Source organism: Meriones unguiculatus (assembly GCF_030254825.1).
Source record: "Meriones unguiculatus strain TT.TT164.6M chromosome X unlocalized genomic scaffold, Bangor_MerUng_6.1 ChrX_unordered_Scaffold_30, whole genome shotgun sequence".
NCBI lineage: Eukaryota > Metazoa > Chordata > Mammalia > Rodentia > Muridae > Meriones > Meriones unguiculatus.
In genome coordinates, this window is record NW_026843706.1 from 2,387,240 (window position 1) to 2,411,409 (window position 24,170).

The window sequence follows — 24,170 nt, forward strand, 5'->3', positions numbered from 1 at the left end:
CACTAGGAGAGATGAAAAGTGGTACACCCTTATGATGACACAACCTACTCTCTCTGCTATTCATCTATCAGATGGCACAGAGAATACAGCCTATGACAATTCCCTAACATACCAAAGCTACACCTTTAGATGGGAGATAAACAAATAATACTAAAGGCAAAAACAGAGCTTACGACTAAGTATAAAATCAAGGAAGGGTGTACGTCTCAGTTATCCTTTTTTTTTTTTAACTGAGAGCATCATTTATTCCATTTGAATCTAGGGCTTTTTTCTATCACTTAACAATTTTATGTGTATGGATGTTTTGCTTGTATAGATGCATGTGCACCATGTGTGTACTTGGTGCCTTTGGAGGCCAGAAGATGCAGATACATCAGGAATACAGTTGGTAAGCCACCATGTGGATGCTAGGAATCTAATCCAAGTCTTCTGGAAGTACAGCCAGTGTTCTTAATCACTGAGCTATTTCTCCAGCCCAAATACTTTCAATCACATTTATTTACATGTGTATGTGTGTGTAGGTTAAAGGACAACTTGTGGGAATGAGTTTTCTCTTTCCGCCACGTGGGTTGTCAGGACCAAACTCAAGTCATTAGACTTGACAGGAAAGCCCTCTCTACACACTGAGCCATCTCACTGGCCTTAAATCCATTTATGGTACAACTTTTGGATAATACAGTACACTCTGAGGAAACTATGTATAGAACAGAATAGAAGTTACATTTTAAAGTTACATTAGGATGCATTTTGGTCATTTTTTTAACAATTATTAATAACTAAATACTCAGACATTCTACTGTTACTCCACAAAGGACACTCGAAAATCTAAGTAGGATATATGACTAAAAGCCAGCAGAAGCAGCAATTAAAGGAATAAAGTTATTTAAGTATTTTACAAAACCTTACAAGAACCACATATTTAAATCAAAAGAAAGATAATACAAATGCTTCTCACCTTCTGGACATGTTCCTTCCACAAATCTTCTACAACTATGTACCCTCGTAATCCCAAGTCATATAACTTCTCTCCGCTGACCTTGAAACACAAACAGAAAAGACAGAAAATTCTCTTTTATGAGAGAATTATTTTCTCCCATTTCCAAAAGTACTGCATTTGACTGCTGTGGTGGGGGTGGGAGGAGGGCTGTGGTGTGTGTGTGTGTGTGTGTATAGCTACTTACTACAGGAAAGCTTGGGACATATCCATTAAACCTACGTAATATGCTGGGGGTATAGTTCAATAGTAGAGCACTTGCCTAGGAAACATCCTGGCTTCAATCTCTAGTACCACAAAACAAAGAGAAAAGAAATTTCTACCTCAGTTTGGTGACTTACATCTGTATCTCAGCACTTAGGAGGCTGAGGCAGATAGATTGCTGCAAAATCAAGACAAGCCTGAGTGAAATCCTGTCTCAAAAGCAAAAAAAACTGTGGTATAACAGAAAAATAAAAACTAAATATTGAAAATAAAATTTAAAAAAACAAAGGTAGGAAAAGGATAAGAAGAAAAATAGTCAGATTACATTTAGTTATCTCTTAAAATGACTTGCCATAAATTATGTGCATATCTTTCATTACTGGTGCTAATGGTCAAACCTGGGACGTTATGCATGCTACTGATACCTACATCCCAGCTCCCAAAAGATTCTATCTTCTAAGCGAAATGTAGGAGACCACTGATGATATGAGAAATTCCTAAAATCCCAAAAAGGAAGATACATCCACCTAACCCATCTAGTACCCACCCTTGTACATTGCAGCCAACCAGCTCAAACTTAGGTGAAAGTCACTCATTCGTTTTAAAGACTTAGATGTAAAAATGTGAACTCAATGGAGATGCTTCTAATTTTCCCAGGCACTGCCATGATGAAGTCTTTTAATTACTATAGGGATTTTGTAGGTAGCATGATCCAAAATTGATCTTCTAACACCCCATGAGGTCCTGGCCTTAGAGAGTCATGACCTTAAAATTTGTTTGCCTATCTTTGGCTAGCTGGCCTGAATTACTGGAGGGAGAGAGAGAGAGAGAGCTAGAAACAGAGAGAGAGAGACAGAGACAGATAGACAGACAGAGACTGAGACACAGAGGTGTGTGTGTTGCCTGATGTATACAGTACACCACAGATGTGTGTGATGCCTTCAGAGGTCAAGGAAGTTAGAAGAGGGCATCATCAGATCATCTGGGACTGGAACTACAAATAGTTGAGAGCTGCCATGTGAGAATCAAACCTGGGTCCTCTGCCAAGAAAAAAAAAAAAAAAAAAACAAGTGTTCTTCACTGAGCCAACTCTCCAGGTACCTAAAAAATTTTTTCCAAGTATTGGGTCTTTAAAAACTGCTTCTAGTAATTTTCATTCATTGGTTCTTACAACAAAGAATGCTGATTGCTCTATACCATCACACTTCAAAATCGTTTGTTTGTGTGTTTGCTTTTTGTGTGTGTGTGTGTGTGTGTGTGTTTGTGTGCTCATGTGCACACAGGTACATGTACATCTGTCATGTGTATGCAGCTAAATAGGAAGGCCAAAAGAGGGCATCAGATCCACTAGACTGGAGTTACAGGTGGTTGTGAGCTGCCTGATGTGGGTGCTGGGAATCAAACACTTTTGGATGAACAGTAACAGCTCTTAACCATGGGGCCCTCCAGCCCTAACACTTAGAATTTTGAAAAGTCGTTACCATTCTCTTCCTAATTTTTATAATTAATCTTTGTATTGTTTTACAAACCACCTTCACATGAGTTATCCCTATACTACAGAACACTAAGGACATGAAGACTATTAATGAGGATATACTTAAGGGCCAACTGATTTGTCTGCAGTACCAATGCTTGTAAAAAGGAGAGGTCTCCACCCCCCTCCCTGTGGGGGAGCAGCCTTGCCAGGCCAAAGAGAAGGACAGTGCAGCCAGTCCTGATGAGACCTGATAGACTAAGGTCAGATGGAAGGGGAAGAGGGCCTCCCCTATCAGTGGACTTGGAGAGGGGCATGGGAGGAGATGAGGGAGGGAGGGTGTATTGGGAGAAAGTGAGGAAGGAGGCTATAGCTGGGATATAAAGTGAATAAACTGTAATTAATCCGAAAAAATAAAATTTTAATTAAAGAAAGAGGTCTCTGTAACATGCCAATTTCTGCAAATCATATTCCTCAGTTGTACCTACTGCTCTTAAAATATGGTATGTTAAGAGTCTTGGGCTCCTTGTTAGATATGTTAAGGAAATAACACATATGATACTGCTGTCCTTGGTTTTTTACATTTCTGAAAGGAAAATAACGATTTCTATCAATATGAGGGTAACTTTTCTTTTTTTGTAATTTGGGCCTGGAACTTTTACACATGCTAGGCAAGTGCTCTGCCACCAAGCTACTACTTCCCCAGCCCCAAACTATGGTGATTTTATATTATTTTTATCTATATAGTACGGAACAGAACAGAATTTAAGTGGTTAAGTGATGTGCCCAAGATTGGGCAGGTTTCTAAGAAAGAGGTTTCTAAGAAAATTGAAAATGTAAAAAAAGAACTAAACAACATGATATAACATTGGAAAACCTCTTTCATGGCTAGTGCTCTTCTGGCTTGGTTTTCTTGTAGTAAAATATGCATGACATGATTTTTAAAAGCAAATAAAATTTAAAATGAGAAAAAAAATATATAACACAAAATTTACCGTTTTAATTGTTTTAGGAGTATCATTCAGGGCAGTAAAGCTATCCTTACTGCTCAACCATTACCACTATTCACTTTCCGTATCTTTTCATCATGTCCTACTACCTTGGTGGTAAATACGGAAGATGTTTTGCAACAAATGCTGAGTTACAGAAAGCAAAAAAGGCACCTCTTTGTGAGGACAGCCACAGCTGATTCACAACCAGCAGCCAGCCCCTGCCCACCATTTACTTCTTAAACTTGAAGAAACTAGAATGATGTTTAACGCCTTTTCTTTTCTCAAAGCAAGGCAGACATTATTCATTGTTTCTGAGCTGGAGCTGGGACTGGGACAGGAACATTAACAACCTGCCTCCAGGACTGTTACAATCTGAAGCTAATGATGGAAAGGTCCTGCCTGTTCTCATTACCAAACATATCAATTTCTCACTGCTGTGGCCATTAGATTCCCACCTACAACTGAAGCCCATGGGAATTAAGACATCCGTCATGAGGAATCCAACGATCCCAGTGTTGGGCTGGGCTGGCTCATGATTCCAATGACTGCACTGCTGTCTCTTCCTAAGACAGCATCTCCATGTAACATGGAACCTCTGGCAAGTGGATCCCTATTTTCCTAAGCTGCAGAGTACCTCTCACCGATTTTCCCAGGGATTCTATGTGTACAGCGCCACTGACTTCAGACCAGTATCTAAAGCTTATTCTCAAATATCATGACATTCGAATCACCTGGAAGCCCAGCTACAACACAGATGGCTAGTCCACATGCTTACACTGCGTAATTCAATTAGCCTGAAGTGGAGCATGAGAATTTGCATCTCTGACAAGTTCCCAGGACATGTTGATACTACTGATCTTAAGACTGTGCCTGGAAACCCTGTGGTCTACCTTTACCCAAGTTATCAGCCAACTGTGCTCTATCTACTTGTCATGATGTCATCAAACTAAGGTCTAAAGAGTAAGAGGACAGTTAACTGAAAATCCCAAATACAATCCCCACAACAGAGGCGACCACACACCTGATGCCACAGTAATGAAAGTGAGTCTAGCACCAATACCAGGGAGAAAGCATGAAGTCTAGAGCACAGTCTGTACAGATAATACCAATGAGGGCAGGCTGAAAGTAGCCTGTAATTATCAGCTTTGGAAGTTCAGTCTTTAGATTTCTATATAAGTATGTGAATGCTATCTTAAATTTTCTTGGATTAATATTCGAGTTAGTACGTATTCTGTGAACACTGACATTACTGACATGAGATAAATGGTGGGAAAAAAACTTTTAAATTGGCTATAAAATAAATTGTAGTTTGGTGTTTTAAGAACTGCAAAATAAAATAAACCAGAAAGTCACACAAAAGCTAGAGCAAAGAACATCCTTGCATACTGGGTCTGACTCACCTGGGCAATGGAGATGGCTTGTTGTGGGTAATAGATAGAGGCACCTAATCCCATGAAAAAAGGAGGATACACCAGCTTCTTTATTTTTGAACCTGATCAATAAAAAGTGGTACATACTATCAGATGATTTAATATCCTTACTCTCACAATTTGCCTCATACTTTCAATGCCAAACAAGACATCTTAGACCCTAAATGGAGATATTACTTAATAGTGCATATAACAAAATGAATTACTAATTCTTTACAGCTTTGCAATATAAAAAATTCATACATTTCACCCATTTAAAGTACAAAAATACAGTCTTTGAAACTTGGTAGGTTCTTCTTTTTCCCAGCCTTTACCACCTGGCTTTGCCCCTTATAATATATAAGAGAGAAAGAAGGATAGAGGGGAGACAGAGAGATAGACATCCCTGAATCTAATTTCTTATTTCCTCTTTACTTGTGGCTGGTCTTTGCAACTTTGTGGGTTCTTTTTTCCCACTCTTTATCCTCCCAATTTCACCCCATCACTAGATAGAAAAGAAGGCTAGAGGGGAGGGAGAGAGATAAAGATCCTTAATTTAACTTCTTTCTTGTTTCTTGTTCACCGCGACTACTAACAAACCTCAAACAATCTCCCTGAAGAGCCAACAACCAGCCACCCCATTTCTCAGGGCCCTAGCATTTACAAACCCTCTGAAAAGTTCCCAGCATTCCAAATATCACGCAATTGAAGAACTATCTGCAGCTGGCAAAACCATGCCTCTGCTAGAGCAGGAGGCAAATCGTAGTCAGCTGTAGTGGACAGTCCAAAATAGCCCCATATCCCCATACCTGGAATTAAAAGGATAACGCATTCTTATAATATTTCTGTGTTTTTAAAGAAACCAAAATTTCAGAATTCTCACTACAACAATGATTTCTATTGTATTCACAAAGCTGTATAACCATCATCACAATCAATTCTATTACTCTCAAAGCCCTCACCTTTGAGGGTAAAACATGCTTAGCATGCACAAGGCCCTAAAATTCCCCAGTACCAAAAAAAAAAAAAATGGAAGGAAGGAAGGTAGAAAAGGTAGGAAGGAAGGAAGGAACTATAAACACATAAGGCTAAGGGAAACTTATTTTTGATCTCTATGGATTTACCTACTCTAGTAATTTTATATATGTGGAATCATATAAAGTATGATTCTTTGTAACTGACTTCCTTCACTGAAGAAATATTTCAATAGAGCCACCATTAATTAATTAATGCAATGTTGCCTAAATTGGCCTGAAAGTATATATGTTTTTCTAGGTTTTGTTTGTGTTGCTTTGCTTTTTTACTTCGTTTTGCTTTTTTGAGATAATCTCACTATGTAGCCCAGACTAGACTTAAACTTGTGACTTTTCTGCCTCTGCTTATTTTATGGTAGGATTACAGGTGTGGGATTACAGTGCTAGGATTACCAGCATACCCAATTTGAAATCATCATTTCTAAAAAAACAAAAAAAAAGTTAAAAAAAAAACCTATATAAATACAAAAGACAATTGTTCTTTTCCTCTCCTTCCTGAGAGTTCATTAAAAAAGTACTAAGAGAAAAGCATACAGATCAGAAAACTCAGAGTGGCCACTGGCAGAAGCAAATAATGCAGGCTGGGATTGTACATCAGTGGTAGATTACTTGTTTAGCTTAAGTAAAGCCCTGGGTTTAATTTCCAGCACAACAAAAAAAGTGTCAACTGTTAGGAATGTAGCACAGTTGATAAAGCACTTGCCTGACATGTACAAGATCCCAGGCTGCTCCCCCCAATAGGTATGTGCACACACACACACACACACACACACACACACACACACACTGATGTTAGTGCTTAAGAGTAAAGACGTTAGCTGGAGAGATGGCTCAGTGGTTAAGAACACTGGCTGTTCTTCCAGGGGACCTGGGTCCAACTCTCAGCACCCACATGTGGCTTACTAATGTCTATAACTCCAGTTACAGGGATCTAACAACTACACACAGAGATTTCATCACAGACATGTGGATAAACACTAGTGCACATAAAATTAAAATATATAATTTTAAAAAAAGGCCTTTTCCTCTTACCCAGCTTACCCTAACATAGAACCTGCCTACTGGCAAGCCACAGCTATATACAAAGTTCTTACTAGCACTGTAATAGCCTTATTCTGAACCATAACTCGACAAACATAGATCAGCAGACGTTGGATGAGAGCCTGCAACATAAAAGGAGCATATGGAGAACCAGACCTCATAGAAATGACCAAAGGAAAATATTCACAAAGAAAAACATAAAACATAGTACAATCTCTTAGAAAGAACTCGATTATTAACTAAAAGCATTCAGGAAGGAAAAGGAAAGCAAATCCTCAAAGAAAATGCACATACATATAACTCTTGAGCTGAAGAAGGCACATTAACAATTTTCTCACCAAAAGCTATTTAAGCATCTATGTGTAGTCACCATGCCACAGAAATTCCAAACATTAAAGATCATCAAAATTTCCAAGAATTAAGAGAGAGAGAGAGAGAGAGAGAGAGAGAGAGAGAGAGAAGCAAGTATCTAGACTGGCTACACACTCTGCCATCTGCTGGTTTGGATGAAAAAGAACTCCAAGCTATCCAAACTGTCATGTGGACAGACATAAAAGGTCTTGGAAAGTTTGTCTTCCATGTACACTTTTTAAAAAGTAACTTAAGCATGTAGTTCAACAACATGGCTGAATACACCAAGGAGGAGGTGACACAAACACCCAGAAAATGGGGCTCATTAGTGAGTATGAAAAAGTCCATTACAACAGCTATGTTAGAGTCTCTGTCTAGGCGACAAATGGAACTGGGAAGAAAGTGGACCACATACAACAAAGAGCAGGATATAGCTTTGGCAGTGAAAACAAACTGGTAGAGGATAAAACAGGAAAATGTGCAAGAATTTATGCCTCGGGTGAACCAAGGGTGGCACCAATGCAGTGTTCATCCTCCTAAAATAACACCTTATCCACAAAGAGGGATACTAGAGATATCGGTATAAACCATGGCCTCTCTTATGGTGGTCAGATTACAGTGTTCTTTGTTGGGATATCTCTACATTGAAGTTTTTAATTGTTTGGGAAAATCTCACTCTGTAGGCTAGGCCGGCTTGGAACTCACTATGTAGCCTAGATTGGCATTAAGACAGTCTTCTTGCGTCTTAGCCTAGAATTATCACACTAAGCTTCTAATTCATCTATGCCATAAACATTCCTTTTACAAAAGTAAAACTCAAAATAAATCATTAAAAAAAAAATCTCATGCTGGGCATGCTGGAGCACGCCTGTGATCCCAGCACTTGGGAGTCAGAGGCAGGCAGATCTCTGCAAGTTCGAGGCCAGGCTGGTCTACAAAGTGAGTCTAGGACAGCCAAGGCTACACAGAGAAACCCTGTCTTGAAAAACAAACAACAAAAAAATAATCTCTTCATAGTGAAGCCTTTTATTATCATTATTGTTTTGTGATATAGTAAGTAGTACAATAAAGTAATATTTTCTGGTGCTTAAATCAAGTCCATGGCCTCAAGCATAAAAGGATTCTGCCACTGAGCTATGCACCCCAGCCCCCTCACAATAATATTCAGAGCATTTTTAAAGTTTTTATATCATCACTAACTGAAGAAATTAATAAACTAGTAAATCACTGTCCATCACTCTCCTCCTGTGATTAATAGCCTGATCATAACAGTGAAACTTTTTGTTTTGTTTTGTTTTTCAAGACAGGGTATCTCCTGGAATCACTTTGTTGACTAGGTTAGCCTCTAACTCACAGAGATCCACCCGCCTCTGCCTGCCCCATCCTGGAATTAAAGGCATGTGCCACCATACCTGACAACAGTGAAACGTTTACAAACAATTTGTTAAGTGTGAAAAACTTTGAACAGAAGTTTACTCTCTCTGTACCATAGAGCAATAGATATTTGAACAAGCAAATGTGCTTATTAAGTATAACTAATTTCTTTTCTTACAAAGTATATAATTTCTGTGTATGTTTAAAATCAAATATAATGGGGTAAAGAAGCACATAAATTATATATTGAGAAGTCGACATTCAGGAGTCAACTTATCTAAAACCTATTAAATACAGATAAATAGCCAAATATATACCCTATCTCTTCCATATAAATTGACTGGGGAAAAAAAACCTAAAAAATTGCACCTACCTCTAGCAAAAATGAGTCCAACAAAACCAGCAAAACCAATAACACCAAGTCTTGGGAAAAATCCAGGAGGCGCATTTTGAAGATATTCATATTTGTCTACAATGGAATAAGATTGGGAAATAACTCCATAAATTACTCATTAAAAAACAAAAGCAAAAGTCTCATACATAACTACAACATACCATACCAAATGTTCCCCAAACACACATTCTTTGCTTTCTGATAATACATATTTGTTTTTTGGTTTTGTAAGTCTGGTTTCATTTAGTATGGAGTGGCCTTCAACGGATGACCATACTGCCTCACTCCCAAGGGCTGGGATTACAGGTATGTGTCACCAAACCTAGCTCACATTTTTAAAGATAGTCTTGCTACACAGCCCAGGCTGAATTTAAACTTGCTTTGTATCCCAGACAGGCCTGGAACTCACAATCTTGCTTCACCTTCTGAATGATGAACTGACAGATACATACCACGAGGGCCAACTGTGCCAATATATTTTTGTAATGGAAGTTTTGGTTTCTTTAAAAACTCAGTTATGTTATGTAAACAAGTTTTTGTTTTAATCCCAAGTGTGGGACTTTTAGTTGGGCTATAGGTTGTCCACAGGTATTAATGGTCTCACACGGGGCATGGCTTTTGGCAGTTGGTAATGGCCTGCCTCATGCCTCATGTGGCATGGAGAGGGGCATGATCTAGGACTCTTAGAGGATAAAAATATGGGAGCCCAGAAAGAGAAGGTATGGAGTGCAGTGTTGACCTGTAGCGGTTTGGAGACACCAGAGAGATGGGACTGTGTGGCAGTTTGGGGCAGAGTGACAGAGAAAAACACTTCAGAGAGCAGCGGCTTGCAGGAGACTGCTGGCTGCATCTGCTGTTGACAGACATTAGTATATCCCCCAAAATCCCATCAGAAGATTAGTATAACCCCCAAAAGCCCATTGACCCTAAACAGCTGGGAGAAGTAAAGGAAGTCCATGCTCCCTCGCTCCACTAACCTTCTCTCTCCTACATAGGGTTGGGAGGTTGGAAGGGCAGTAGAGGCCTAAACACCCCAAATAAAGTACAGTTTTTAAAACGAGCACTACATATTTCTATAGAGGAATTTTAATTCAGAACATGGCTACTCTGGCAAGGGATCACATCCAAAGACCTTCTAGGTCTGTGCAACCCATCTGGAATACAAACACAGTTTTAATCCAGGAGAGCTCTAGAGGCAAGCGATCTGAGTTCAAGGCTAGTCTGTAAAGTTTCAGGTAAAGAAACGCTTAGGTCCAGGCATAGTGATACATGCCTTTAAATAACAAACTGAAGGTAAAGTTAGTTGGTAAAAGGCATCACCCTTGTTGAAAGTAATGTGTTAATCGAGTACCAGAAAAAGTGATGAATCAGAGAAAGATTTGACAGACTAGGATATGCCCAACTCTCATGAGAAGAGAGGAAAGGAAAGCTACTTAAGGAGCAATGCATAGAGGGAAAGGAGGCAGTTTTACCAGCAGAGTTTTACAGAGAGAGGTTGAATCAGAGAACAAGATAGACACAGCTAAAGACAGAACAAGCCAGAGAATGAGAAGGGGCCAGGAGATTAGAAAAGACTGCTGTGGTTAGCTCAAAACAAAGCATGTCTCCGGACTTGGATCTGCATGTCTCCTCTCCTCACTGAAGCCAGCGAATTCTGGCTTGAAGTCTCATAGTGAATTAGAGTCTGACTGGGCACTCTCTCCTGTTCATCACCACAGACACTGCCTCTGTCTCTGAAGTACCAGCGGATGTGATTCTCTGCACCACCCTCGCTATCTCACCCCAGGGAACCTTGTATTCCATCATTCATGAATATGTTTTATGTCTCCCCACACAGAATATATGCTTCCTCATGATAGATTTTTTTAGACATATTCTACCTTCTCTCAGTGATAACAGTGGATATTCATTCAACATCTTTGTTCACTGCCAGGTACAATGACATATACACATGTGTCATTGTGAAACCCATTACTTTGTATGCTCACCTTAAAAATTAATAATTGAAATAGGCTGCCAAGAGTTGATTCATATTGGATGAATTAATAAATGACCTGAAGCTAGGTCATGACTTAGAAAGCCTTCATTCTCTCTCTCTCTCTCAACTTCATCTTTAGCCCTCCCTGTATTTACAGTTCTTCCTGGAAAAGCCAATACTGAGTCCTGTCTCGAGGCATTGATCACACTGTGCCTGCTCTGTGGTTCACTGTCCAGAGTCCCACCCCTTCATTTTAACTAACACTGTGAACATGGTTAACACTGCTCCTTGAAGATTTACCTTTAGAAATCCTTCCCTGACTGCTACTATCTCCACAATCTTTTTAACTAGTCCACTTCCTCTCAACCTTGTAACTTTCTCTGTATTCGGAATAATATTAAATAATTTATTATGTATATCTCTCAATGACTGTTACTATCATTTCTTTTGTGGATGGGGGGCTGATATTTTGTTTTAACGCAGGGTATTGCTATGTGGTCCAGACTGGCCTCAATTCTGTGATCCTCCTCCCTTATTAGTCTCCTGAGTAGAACCCATCACAGTGCCTAACTTTGACCACTGTCTTAATGTTGATCATCAATGCCTGACATGATGATGACTTAACAAAAGTACTCTGAACTGAATATTAACAAATAAGAGTCATTAGTTTTGTCCTACTGTAATGGCAGATACATGCCAGTTTTCATTTTCCCGGATTCTCTGGGGAATACAATAATCATTTTAAACATTACTATAGGGTTTGTTTTATATCTGTATTAAATCCCACCTGGTCTTTTGTTAAGTTTGACTTTAACCTAGCTTTTACTGTCTATCCTTTTTTCTGGATCATTGAGGCAAACTTCAGACATGCACACAGTTCAGTTGACAGGAAGATAGCTAGAGGAGTTTGGTGAGCTGAGCCAAAGGGAGTGAATCATAAGGAAATGGGAAAGAAGACATATTTAAAGATCACACCTAAAGCCAAAGCCTACCTTCTGGTAATATGCCTTAGCTGTGACTGCTGGAAAATAGACTAGAAGTCTTGGCAAAATGAAATGTTTCTTCATTTTGTAATACGGCTGGGCTTGGTGGCACACTCCTGTAATCCCAGCACTCAGGAGGCAGAGGCAGGCAGATCTCTGTGAGTTTGAGGCCAGGCTGGTCTCCAAAGTGAGTCTAGGACAGCCAAGGCTGTTACACTGAGAAACCCTGTCTTGAGAAAAAACAACGTCTTTGTAGTAACTCTGTTCAGGAAGAGAAAAGACAAAATACCTCAATAATGCCTGCTGCCATTGCCATTAATCAGTGGGAAATGACAAGTTAACAGTGAGGGGAACTCCTCAGTAACAAGTGGTGGTAGTCTGAATAAAATGATCCCTCCTCCCTTACTGGAGTAGGTGTGGCTTTGCTGAAGGAGGTGTGTCACTGTAGGTTTCAAGGTCTCAGAAGATAAAGCTTTACCCATAGGTCATTCACTTCCTGCTGCCTCTGGATCCAGATATAGAACTCTTATCTCTTTCTCCAGTACCATGTCTGCCTGCACACTGTCATGTTTCCCGCCATGATGATACTCTGAAACTATAAACCAGCCCCAATTAAATGTTTTCGTTTATAAGAGTTGCCTTGATCATGGTGTCTCTTCACAGCAACAGAGCACTGACTAAGACAATTATTCCACCATGAGAGCAAACCCTTGGAAAAGTGAAACATTAATGTGCTAAGATGTCCGAAAGAGAATGAAATATCTGTCAATATCTCTACTAATTTACTAGTTCCTGGCTAAAATTAGACAAAACATTAGACTACAAACTCGGTTTATGAGTGCATGTGACAAGTGGCCCATAAGTGAGACACAATCAAGGACAATAAAGCTTTTAAAATGTAAGAACACTACTATTTATGCATACTTTCCCAGGTAAACCAGCTCAATTTTTTCCTGCATCTGGATTTGTGAACCTTTCTTTAAAAAGTTTTTTGCTTTTGTTTTTGTTTGATTGTTTCTGGGACAGGATCTCTCTATGCAGTTCTGGCTGTCCTGGATCTCACTATGTAGAACCATAACCCATGAACTAGCAGAGCTCCATTGTCCTCTTCCTCCTGAGTGCTGTAATTAAAGGCATATCCCACCACGTCTGGCCTGTGTAACATTTACTAATGGCAGCTAATGAATTAGTATGACTAAGAAAGTTCAGTGAGGAGTAAGCAAGTTGTAGTCCACTATAATCTTTAATATTTTTAAGCACTGGACCTTATCAATTCTAAGAAAACATTCACTACTGAACTATCCAAGCCCTGGACTTTGCTTTTTGTTTTTGTTTTTTGTTTTGTTTTGTTTTGAAACAAGAGTTTCTCTGTATAGCCTGGACTGTCCTAGACTTTCTTTCTAGATCAGGCTAACCTCAAACTCACAGAGATCTGCTTGCCTCTGCCTCCCTGAGTGCTGGGATGATATATGCATGACACAACATGCCCAGCTCAAAACTTTTTTTTAAATCCAGGGAGCACATGCTAGCCCAACAAAACTAATAATGAAGAGATTCATGAAATACTACACCTCTGAAACCTGCTTCAAACATAGATCACCTTCCACAAAACATCTACAGAGCTCTAAATTTTTCCATACAACCTCAAGGACTCTAATTTCCAGAGCCTATTCATGAAGAGCCAGTTCAGTAATTCAAGAGGAAGAAGTAATTGATTTTGCCTAATTAAAACTCAACTTACCTATTCCCCACTGGACAAAGCCTTCCACCTTTGGTTTAGTTCGGGAATATATCTCCTAAGATAAAAAGAGATATAATGAATAGGGTTTACCAAATAAATTATCAATATTAATACTTTTTGGTGCTACAGGGGAATTCCCTGCCTCCAGCAGGTTAAGCATCACTACTACTGAGCTACACCTCCAGCTATTAATGTTTTTTTGAACAAAGGGATCTACTTTCAGTTTTATTGCTTTTCTCTCCTTTTTTGTAATGTTCCTTTCACTAGACTAACCTATTCATCAAAATGCTTTACTATTGCCACAGGAAGCAAACATTCCTGGTTTTGAAAACCTAGTCTTCTTGCTGAAGGAAATATTAAGATAGAAAATTAAAGGACTGGAGTGATAGCTCAGTGGCTAAGAGTGCACAATGTTCTTGCAGAGGGCAAGAGTTCAATTCCCAACACCCACGTCAAGTGGCTTATAATGACTCAAGCTCCAGGAGGATGCTGAGAGGACCAGGCCTGACCCTCTGCAAGTCACCAGTCCAGGAACTAGGTAGTAAGTCACCAATTCCAGGAACAAGACAATAAAATCTCCTGCATTTGCATCAGAATCAGCCCTTGGTGGTCTCTGCAGTCCATGAGACTTGGGCATAACATCTTGGGGGCTTGTCCGTGATTCCCAAGACCACCAGGATGCCTGAAACAAAGGTTTAAGGACCGGCTGGTAAGTGTCTTTTCTGTGTCTCTTTGTCTGTGTCTGTCTCAATGTTCCTCTAGTTTCTGTTTCGGGTCTTGAGGATCTGTCATCTGTGTGGTCGGGAACGGTTACAATAGACATGCTAGACAACTGTGGGCCACAGGGGTGGGTGGTACCCCATTGGAGGGGACTGAGAACCCTTAAGTTTCTGTAAGGGGGGACAAAACGCCCCTAGTTTTCTGTGATCTCTGGATAAGGACTCACAGGTCACTCACACAGTGCTGAGGCAATTCCCCACTGTCCTACTTTCAGTTTTTCTCAGCACAAGCAGCGGGATCTGTTGTCTGGCTCTGTGTATGTCTTTCTGGTTGACTGTCTTGTCTGTCATACATATGACACATACGTAGTGTGTGTGTGTGTGTGTGTGTGTGTGTGGATGGGTAAGACTGACAACATGGGACAGACCCCTTCTAAACCCCTAGACTTAATTCCTGCCCATCTCAGGGAGGCTCGAGACATGCTCCACAGGCTCCGGTGGTGGCAGTGGTGAGGAGGTACCAAGGGATGGCTACAGTATGTGGAGGCCAAGGCTTGGCATCTCTGCCACTGCTCCAGCCTCTGGTCTGGTGGAGCTTGACAGAGCCCATTTGGGATATGCTGATTCAGCAGAATGACAGGCCGCCTTTCCAAACTCTGGTGTAGTTGGGTGGAGCCCAAGGGGAAGGCCAACCCTAATGAAACAGAATGGAGGCCCCATCAAGGGACAGGCCACTGTTCTGAGTGTTGGGTTTTCTTCTTATTTTCTCTTTGTGCATGCACTATACCAGTATATTCTTATCTTTTTGTGTTTCTATTTGCTTGTGATGGTCTCAAGTAGGCCGGTGACCAAACAGCTGTGCACTGCGGTGACCCTACCTGCCTCATGTTCCCAGCACTACAAGCTGGGACGCCTCTGGTTGCCGGAGGAAGCACGCCTCAGGGTGGACATGTTGGGAAGCAGCCAAGTGCGGGATGGCCAACAGCACCATAGCCCACACAATTCCGAAAACCCTAGCCTCTAGCCTCTTGCTGTGGATGGGAAAGAGCCTGCCAGGAAGGCGGGCAGGCAGCACTAACTGCTGTTGGGCTGGGTAAGTGAGCAGGAGAGAGCTCATGCCAAGCTTCTGCTGCCAGCCACCACTGCACCATAGCTACCGCTGCTTTCCCTGAACACTGGCTGCAGGCATGGGGTAGGTGGGGGCATGTAGTCAGGGCCAGGTGAGTTCAGTGGGAGACCACTGCACCCTGGCTGGCGCCCAGCCACACACTCCCACCTGGAAGGCTAGGATGGCCTGGCTGGGGAAGATGGCTGGGGGAGTGGTGGTGTTGGTATCATGCACGGCATCAAGCCACCTCCACCCCAAGGGTTGTTGCCCCTGGGCAGAAGCGCTAGCTGAAACCCTCAGGCAGAGGGAGCTTGTGCTGCTGTGAAGAGTGCAGCTTGTGAAAGCCTGACCTCCAGGACAAGCAGTGAACTTCCACCGTGGCAGTGCCCACTACTCTGGGAATTGAAGGGTACTCCAGTAGTTTTGGCGGCAGGCAGGTACCAAGGAGTAGCTGTGGTGTACAGAACTGCCCCTGCCGCCCCCTGAAACCAAGCAATGTTGCTGGGAGCCCCAGCTCCTGCCTGGATTCACAGATAACAAAGCACTTGAATTTACAGCTGGTGGGAGTAAGGAAAGTTTTGTCTGTTTGTTTCAAATGTATGTATGGCCATTACATGTTTATTTCTGACTGATCATAAATGGTTACTATGCTCTGTATGTCTTGGTTATAGAATAATAGTTATTGAATATGTTTAAAGGTTAACTTCAAACTCTTGTTTAGAACATATATATCTGTGCATTTGTGTTTGTAACATCTATAAAACCCAGACGTTTTTAAAGAGCAACCATGTGGCCTGTCATATGATATGACTCTGTCATCTTGAAATTGCCACGTGGTGTGGTGTAGGGCAAAGAAAAAAATTACAGAACCTCTTAGTTGTTATGAATTCTGTTTATCATCCTTTCTCCTTTTAGACTAAGAAACAAGTCTCATTTTCAATTGGTATTGATTTTACAGACTGAATTGTTTATACTGATAAAATTTAGTCCTGACTTTTAAAATTATGGTTATGCTTTGTGACTTCACTCCTAAAAGGGGGTACTTATTTTGATATTGCAAAAGCAGATTTCTTTTTTAAAATGTGTTTAAGGCTATGAAACATTTTAAAGTTTATCAGGTATTTTATAATAATGTCTTTATGGATTTTATATACATGCATACATATATACATATATGTATATATATACACATGTATGTATGTATATAGATATATGTGTATATATACATATATGTATATACATGTATATATGTATATCTATATACATACATGTATATCTACATACATGTGTATCTATCTATATACATGTATCTATATACATATATGTACATACATGTGTATCTATCTATATAGATATAGATAGATACACATACATGTATATACATATACATACGTGTATCTATCTATATACACACATGTATACAGATAGATATACATGTATGTATATGTATATACATGTATGTGTATCTATCTATATACATGTATATATGTATGTATATATATCTATATACATACACACATATGCATGTTTTATATATATAATTATATATAAATTATATATATATATAATTATATATATATATAATTTATATATATATAATTCAGGGTTGTATTTTTGAGACATCCTGTGTGATTCAACCTTGGTTTGTGAAGGTCTATTCATATCTGAAGTGTGTACCAGGCTGCCATTTCCTGAATGAATGGATTAATGCTGTTTCCTTCTGGCCAATAGGTTTGGTATGGCCAGAATAGTTCAAATACAGTTTTAAAATTGTTTTATACTGTTCTATTATGTAGTTGGTTGTAAAACTTATTTGATTTCAATGTTAGAACTTGGTAACAAGAAACTGTAAAAGCTCCACAGTGCTATGCCTTGGGAGGCAGCAACACCACCAGTGACACCTAATGGCTAAGTTTTAAACTGCCCACCACAACCTGTAGCAGCATGTGGCTGGCCAGCATGTTGGTTCAGGGATAAAGAGGGTAGAGCCATGGTTTTACTGCCATCTGAACTAATGGCGTCACATGACTGGCAACCATCTTCGTTGTGGAATAGTCATGGTATACCAGCATCTCTGTTAAGGGCTGCCAAATGTGTTCAGTTCCCTGTTTAGCACTAAGTGCAACTTCTGTCCTTTAAATGTTGGCTGCTCAGTCTTAATGCGATGTCGTAGGATCAGCAAGATTTGCCAGTCCCTCTCTGAACTGTATCTATGATTCAAAGTTTTGCTTCAAAAAAAAAGAGAGAGATCCAAGGATCCGGGATAGCGGCACCAGAAGGACACTGTCTGACAAGCAGGACAGCAGTGACTGCATAGCAACCAACAGACCAAACTCTGGGCCATAAAACACAAGCTATGATGTCTCCCAGGTGAGAGGAAACCCCACGGTGTAGGAAGCAATCGTGTTCAGGTCACCTAGCTAAAACAGGGAAGAGTTCCCTGGTCCCAGCAGGCACTTGGTTGCCAGCCCAGAGGCCATATGCCTGTGTGTTCTGATCACTATCCCAGACTGAACTGTGGACATCACTATACTAGAGACTTGAATTTCCAGTTGAGAGAAAACCCCACGGTGAAGGAAGCAACTGGGACCGACCTCAGGTCACCCAGACAATCCCTGGAAAAGATCCTGGGGTCCTGCGGGCACTCAGCCACCAGCCCAGAGACTGGCCTGTGCACCCAAATCACCTACTAAGAGAGAACTGTGGGACTCAGGGCACCAGACACTGTGTTTCTCTGTTGGAAGGAAACCCTACGGTGAGGGAAAGAGCATGTCTGACCTCAGGGAACTTACCTGAAATGCCCTCAACCAGAAAAGTTCTCGGGAACTCAGGTTCCTGCAGGGGCTCAGCCGCCAGCATGTGCTTACTTTATTCACCATCCCAGACTGAACTGTGGACACCAAAACACCACAGACTGGGTCTCCCTTTTGGGAGGAAACCCCACAGTGGAGGAAAACCTCAGGTCCAACCTCAGGACACCAATCTCCAGAAAAGTTTCTGGGCTCCTGCAGGCTCAGAGCTCTAGCCTCCTGCTGCACACATGAGAGCTATGCTCCCCTTCCACTGATTACCGCCTGGGTACTGGGACACAGAGCTCCAACAGACCTACAGAAGCCTGGGATCCACAGGATCAGACCCAGACACTATCACAAGGCACAACCTGTTTCCCTACCTAAACTGACCAAACCATGGGGCTCCCTGCTTCTTCAAGAGGGCTGCACCCAGCAAACACAGTGTAAGAACAGCAGCAGCAACTACCCACTAAATTCAGAGCAAGAGAGGAGAGTCCCCCTGAATACCAACCACCATAGTTACGACACAGATCCATATGCCTGAGGTGAGATGTGGCAAGTCCTGAGAACCATTGGCCATTCAGTGACCATACCCAAAAAAGCTGGGGAGGCCTCCTTCAGAACAACCATCTTTCTGCCAAGGGGATTCTCCCCACTGCTGGATTCCAGGAGGTACCAAAAACTAACAGCCAATACCTGAGACAGCCAGATGGGTGGAGGCCAGCGTAAAAGCAAAACCAACAAAAGCCAAAGCAACATGGCATCTCCAGAACCCAGTTATCCAGGGGCAAGCAGCCCTGGACACCCTATGATAAGTGAAATCTAAGATGATTTCACATAAGCATATCTATGCTTATGAAGAGGATAATAGAGGAAACAAAATGCATGAAGAATTAGAGGAAGATAAACTCAAACAGATTATGGCCATCAGTAAAGAAATACAAGGAGATGCAGCCAGTTTTTAGTCTTCAGAGAGGAAATAATTAAGTCACTAAAAGAAATAAAAGAAACAGAGGAAAGTTCGAAGAAATGGGTGAAGGAACTGAAGGAAAAACAGGAAAATACAGTCAGACAGGTGAAGGAAATCAATAAAATAGCTCAAGATCTAAAGATAGAATTGGAAAAAGATAAAGAAAACACAAACGGAGGAAATCACGGAGAGGAAGAACTTAGGAAAGAAAACAGGAACTGCAGAGGTAAGCATAACCAACAGACTATAAAAGATGGAAGAAAGAATCTCAGGTGTGGAAGATACAATGGAAGAAATCAATGCATTCATCAAAGAAAATGTTAAATCTAAAAATTCCTGATACAGACCATCCAAGAAATCAGAGACAACATGAGAAGACAAAAACCTGAGAATAATAGGAGTAGAGGAAAAAGAAGATTCCCGTCTCCATGGCCCAGAAAATATTTTCAACAAAATCATAGAAGAAAATTTCCCCAACTTAATGGAGAGGCCTATAAGCATAGAAGAGGCCTGCAGAACACCTAATAAATTAGACCAGAAAAGAAAATCCTCCTGCCACATAATCAAAACAGTAAGTATACAGTGCCAACTGAAAACTCCAGAGGCCGTGCAAGCCACCAAAACCCCAGCAGAGATATCCTACTAGACCTGAAAACTCTTCAGTCATAAGAACCTCAGGCCACTCAGGCCAAAAGACCAGAGAGAAAACAAATACCAAGGGAAAAACATCCATCCAACAAATTAAAGTCAGAAATCAGTACCTAAACCCAAAGCCAGACAACTAGAGGCAGTTTAAGAACAAAAATCAACAACAAGGACAATATGGTACCACCAGAGCCCAGCTATGCTACTACAGCAAGCCCTAAATATGCCAACACAGCTGAAGTACAAGAAAATAACCTTAAAACTAATCTTAGCAGCCCTTAAGGAGGAAACAAAGAAATCCCTTAAAGAAATACAGGAAAAAACAAACAGGTGAAGGAAGTAAATAAAACTGTTCAGGACCTGAAAATGGAAATAGGAGCAATGAAGAAAACACAAACTAAGGGTATCCTGGAGATGAAAAGTGTAAGTAAGTGAACAGGAACTACGGACAAAAGCATCAACAGAATACAAATTAACTCAAAAAATCAGTATCCCTTTGTTATACAAATGATAAATGGGCTAAGAAAGTAATCAGGGAAACAACACCCTTCACAATAGCCACAAATAATATAAATATCTTCATGTAACTCTAACCAAGCAACTGAAAGACGTGTATGACAAGAACTTCAAGGCTCTACAGAAAGAAACTGAAAAAGATATCAGAAGAGGGAGGGGAAACTGCAGTCAGGCTGTAATATATCCTGAGAAAAGAATAAAATTTTTAAAGAAAAAGAATGCTTGTGATGCAGTCATGAAGCCTGGAGTTCAGATCCCAGCACCCATATAACAAGCCAGCTATCCCCAAAACACCTATTATCTCTAGCTCTGCACAATCTGATGTTCTTTTCTGGTCTCCATGTTTACATACACTCTCACAGGTGCACATATATGCACACACACACACACACACACCCCAAAAATCTACCTTTTTAAAAAGAGAAAAAAAAAAGTCCTATATATCAAAGTCTAGAGGGGCAGTCCATTACTTTTGCTGGCTTAATCATTTTGCTATTTTTAAAAATTAGATTAGGTTGGTCAAGAAAGAACAAGAAATTCCTTGTCTGAAATATAAAGCCAGGAATTAGAAGTAGTTATCTTCATGAAGAATTAAATGTACCCAATAATGCCATCCTAATTACAAGAAAATGTTTCCATTTATGAGTACTATAAATAAGCATGTTGATACTCAGCATATGATATGGACAAATATTTTGTTGTACCAAGCATCATAGAAAAAAAAAAGTGTTTAGAAAAGAAGCTACCTCAGGTTGAAAAGTAAACAGGACGGAGAGGAAAATGTGGTCGGGACATACTATGTGAGAGTATGTCCCGAGTATGTCTATGTGAGAGAAAAATAAGTAAAAGTGAAAAAAAAAAAAAAAAAAAGGAAGAAGAAGGATGCTTGTGGTGCAGTCACGAAGCCTGAAGTTCAGATCCCTTTTTCTGAGACAGGGTCTCCTTATATAGTCCAGGCAGACTTCAACCTTACAGAAATCCTCCTGCTTCAACATCTTTAGTGCTTTGGTCACATACATATGCCAACATGATTAGCTGACAAAAATACTTTTATTACAGAATAGATGGTTTGAAGTATAGGTCAGTGGTAAAGTTTGCATAGTATGCTTATGTCACTAAGAGTTTGTGCATTTTTTTTCCTCAAATGGTAAACAAAAGTTCAGCAATGGCAAAACTGATGAAACAAATTTTTACAAAAAGTCTTAGATGAAAACTGAATTTGCCGATCTCAATTAAAATAAATCTGGATTATCTTGTATACATCTACATATTAGTTTCTTTATTTTTTCCTTCCTTTTCAAAATCAAGAGCAAGTACAGCAAATATGTACCAAAGGCTACAAAAGCAATCTATAGAGTGTAAACTTTGATTTAAGATGTTTAAAATCAGGATACATTCAATTCCTTAACAACAAATGTCTGGAACCTAAAACATGAGTAAGGACAGAAGCCAATCTATCCCTATTTCAGTTTAGTCAGTGCAGTGAAAAGTTCATTACTCAAACATGTAATTCTACCCTATTATAGTATCTACCTTCCTATTACAGCACTCAAATACTTTCTAGTCTCTGGGGTTTTTTGTTGGGTTGTTCTATGCTTGCTTGGGTTTTTTTGTTTGTTTATTTGTTTGTTTTTTGTTTCTTATTTGTTTGTTTTTGAGACAGGTTCTCTATATATAGCCTAGATGTCCTGGAACTATGTAGACCAGGCCAGTTTTAGAAATCAAAAATCTACCAGCCTCTGACTCAAGAGTGATGGGATTAAAGGCCTGTCCCATCACACCTGGGTATTTACTCCTGGATGAATATCCCTTATCTGAAATGTATAGGAATAGATGTTTCTTAGGTTTCAGGGGGGATTTTTTTTTTTTTTTGGCTTTCTGAGTTTTTTGGATTTATAGAGTGGGTATTTTTAGTATGAAAATCTAAAACCAAAATAATCTTGGATTAGGGATGTTCACCCTGTAGTAACTTGTCGTTTCTAGAAGAAGATAAAAATCTGTTTTCTGCATGTGTGTACACTATGAGCATGCAGAGTTATGAATAAGTACAGGTTTGGGTTGCCTGAGTGAGGGCAAGTTTGGGTGCAGGTGTTCACTCTTGAGTGTTATTTCTCAGGAACCATTTACCTTGTCTAATAAAATAAAAATCTCTCACTAGGACCTGGGTCTTGCTGATTAGGTTAGCTGGCCAGTGAGATCCAAGGATCTATCCATCTGTTAACCCAACACTGGTAATTCCCCTTGGTGCCACCAGGACACCAGACTTGATTGTATCTGTCCTGCAGGTACTGTTAAAGAACACTTGTAAGTTAGACACTCTTAACTAAGGACCTTTATTACACCTTTTTCTAAAAGCATGAAGTCAGAGCTGGGCATGATGGCTTACATCTGTAATTCCACCACCTATGCTAGTCAGTGAGGCAGGAAGATAGTCTGAGGACAGTCTGGACTACGTAGTGAATTCCAGGCCAACCCTACAGAGTAAGATCCTATAAAATGAAATGAAGGAAGGAAGAAAGGAAGGAAGGAGGAAGGGAGGGAGGGAGAGTGGGAGGGAGGAAAGTAGGCAAAGGAAGGAGGGGGGGAAGGAAGGAAGGAAGGAATACAGCCAATATTATTCTGTTTTTCAATATAGACTTTTCATTATTAACTCTTAAGTAGACGTACCTGACACCAACTTGTATATGGCTCAAAATGATGTCGGAGTTCTGAGATGTTTTCTTCAAGTTGAGTCCTTGGCTCCTCCACATATTTAGACCGACCCTCAGGAACTGAGTAGAGTGAAAGCTACACATATTAAAACAAAAGAAAAGCATATACCATGAAATCATATAACGTGATCAATTTTAAAGGTTAATATTTCTATAATTTGTAAATTACAATTACCCTGGGGGTTGCATGCAACCTCTAACTTTATTTCAGATGATCTTTGTACCTTGCTTCCTCAAAAAGGACAAGGACAAGAGGGTAGGACTATGAAGTGCCATGTCTTCTCCCTTTCTAGTGTGTTGTTTTGTTAGTGTGGGGTAAACCCAGGGCCTCAAGTATGCAAGGCAAGCCCTCTATCACTAAACTGAACCTCCAGCCCCCTTTATCAACTTTACAGATCAGTAACTGGTGTTTCACCTCGAACTTAAAGTGGAAAGAAATTCTACTATTCTAACAAGTGAATGGAGGAGTTTGGGGACCTGGTATTTGTGGGGAAGGTACATGTGACAGTCTGAGGACAACTTAAAAGAATCAGTTGTCTCCTACCACGTGGGTTCCAGGGATTGAACTAAGTCATCAGGCTTGGCAGCAAGTGCCTTTATCCACTGGGCCATTTTACCAGCCCTTGGGTTTGGTTTGGTTTGATTTGGTTTGGTTTTAAGAAAAGAAAGCTGAGAGGAACTGAAGAATAACTGGTTAGATGGATCAAATATCAGACTGCTACTCATCAAAGCAGGTGAGC

General features: G+C 40.3%; 1 protein-coding gene across 5 annotated transcripts in view; it reads right to left on the bottom strand.

The window, feature by feature from the left end:
* The window catches only part of Apoo (apolipoprotein O), a 66,640-nt gene that overhangs the window by 30,314 nt on the left and 12,156 nt on the right, over window positions 1–24,170 (bottom strand). For all 5 annotated transcript variants that reach the window (XR_009589133.1, XM_060376754.1, XM_060376755.1 and 2 more), the window contains exons 3-7: window positions 23,387–23,506; window positions 13,970–14,024; window positions 9,247–9,342; window positions 5,065–5,156; window positions 956–1,036 (exon numbers count right to left, since the gene is read on the bottom strand). Coding sequence is in view for 4 of the 5 variants with exons in the window: in XM_060376754.1 (XP_060232737.1) it covers window positions 956–1,036; window positions 5,065–5,156; window positions 9,247–9,342; window positions 13,970–14,024; window positions 23,387–23,506 (444 nt within the window). In the remaining variant the exon portion in view is untranslated. The remainder of the gene's footprint in view (window positions 1–955; window positions 1,037–5,064; window positions 5,157–9,246; window positions 9,343–13,969; window positions 14,025–23,386; window positions 23,507–24,170) is intronic.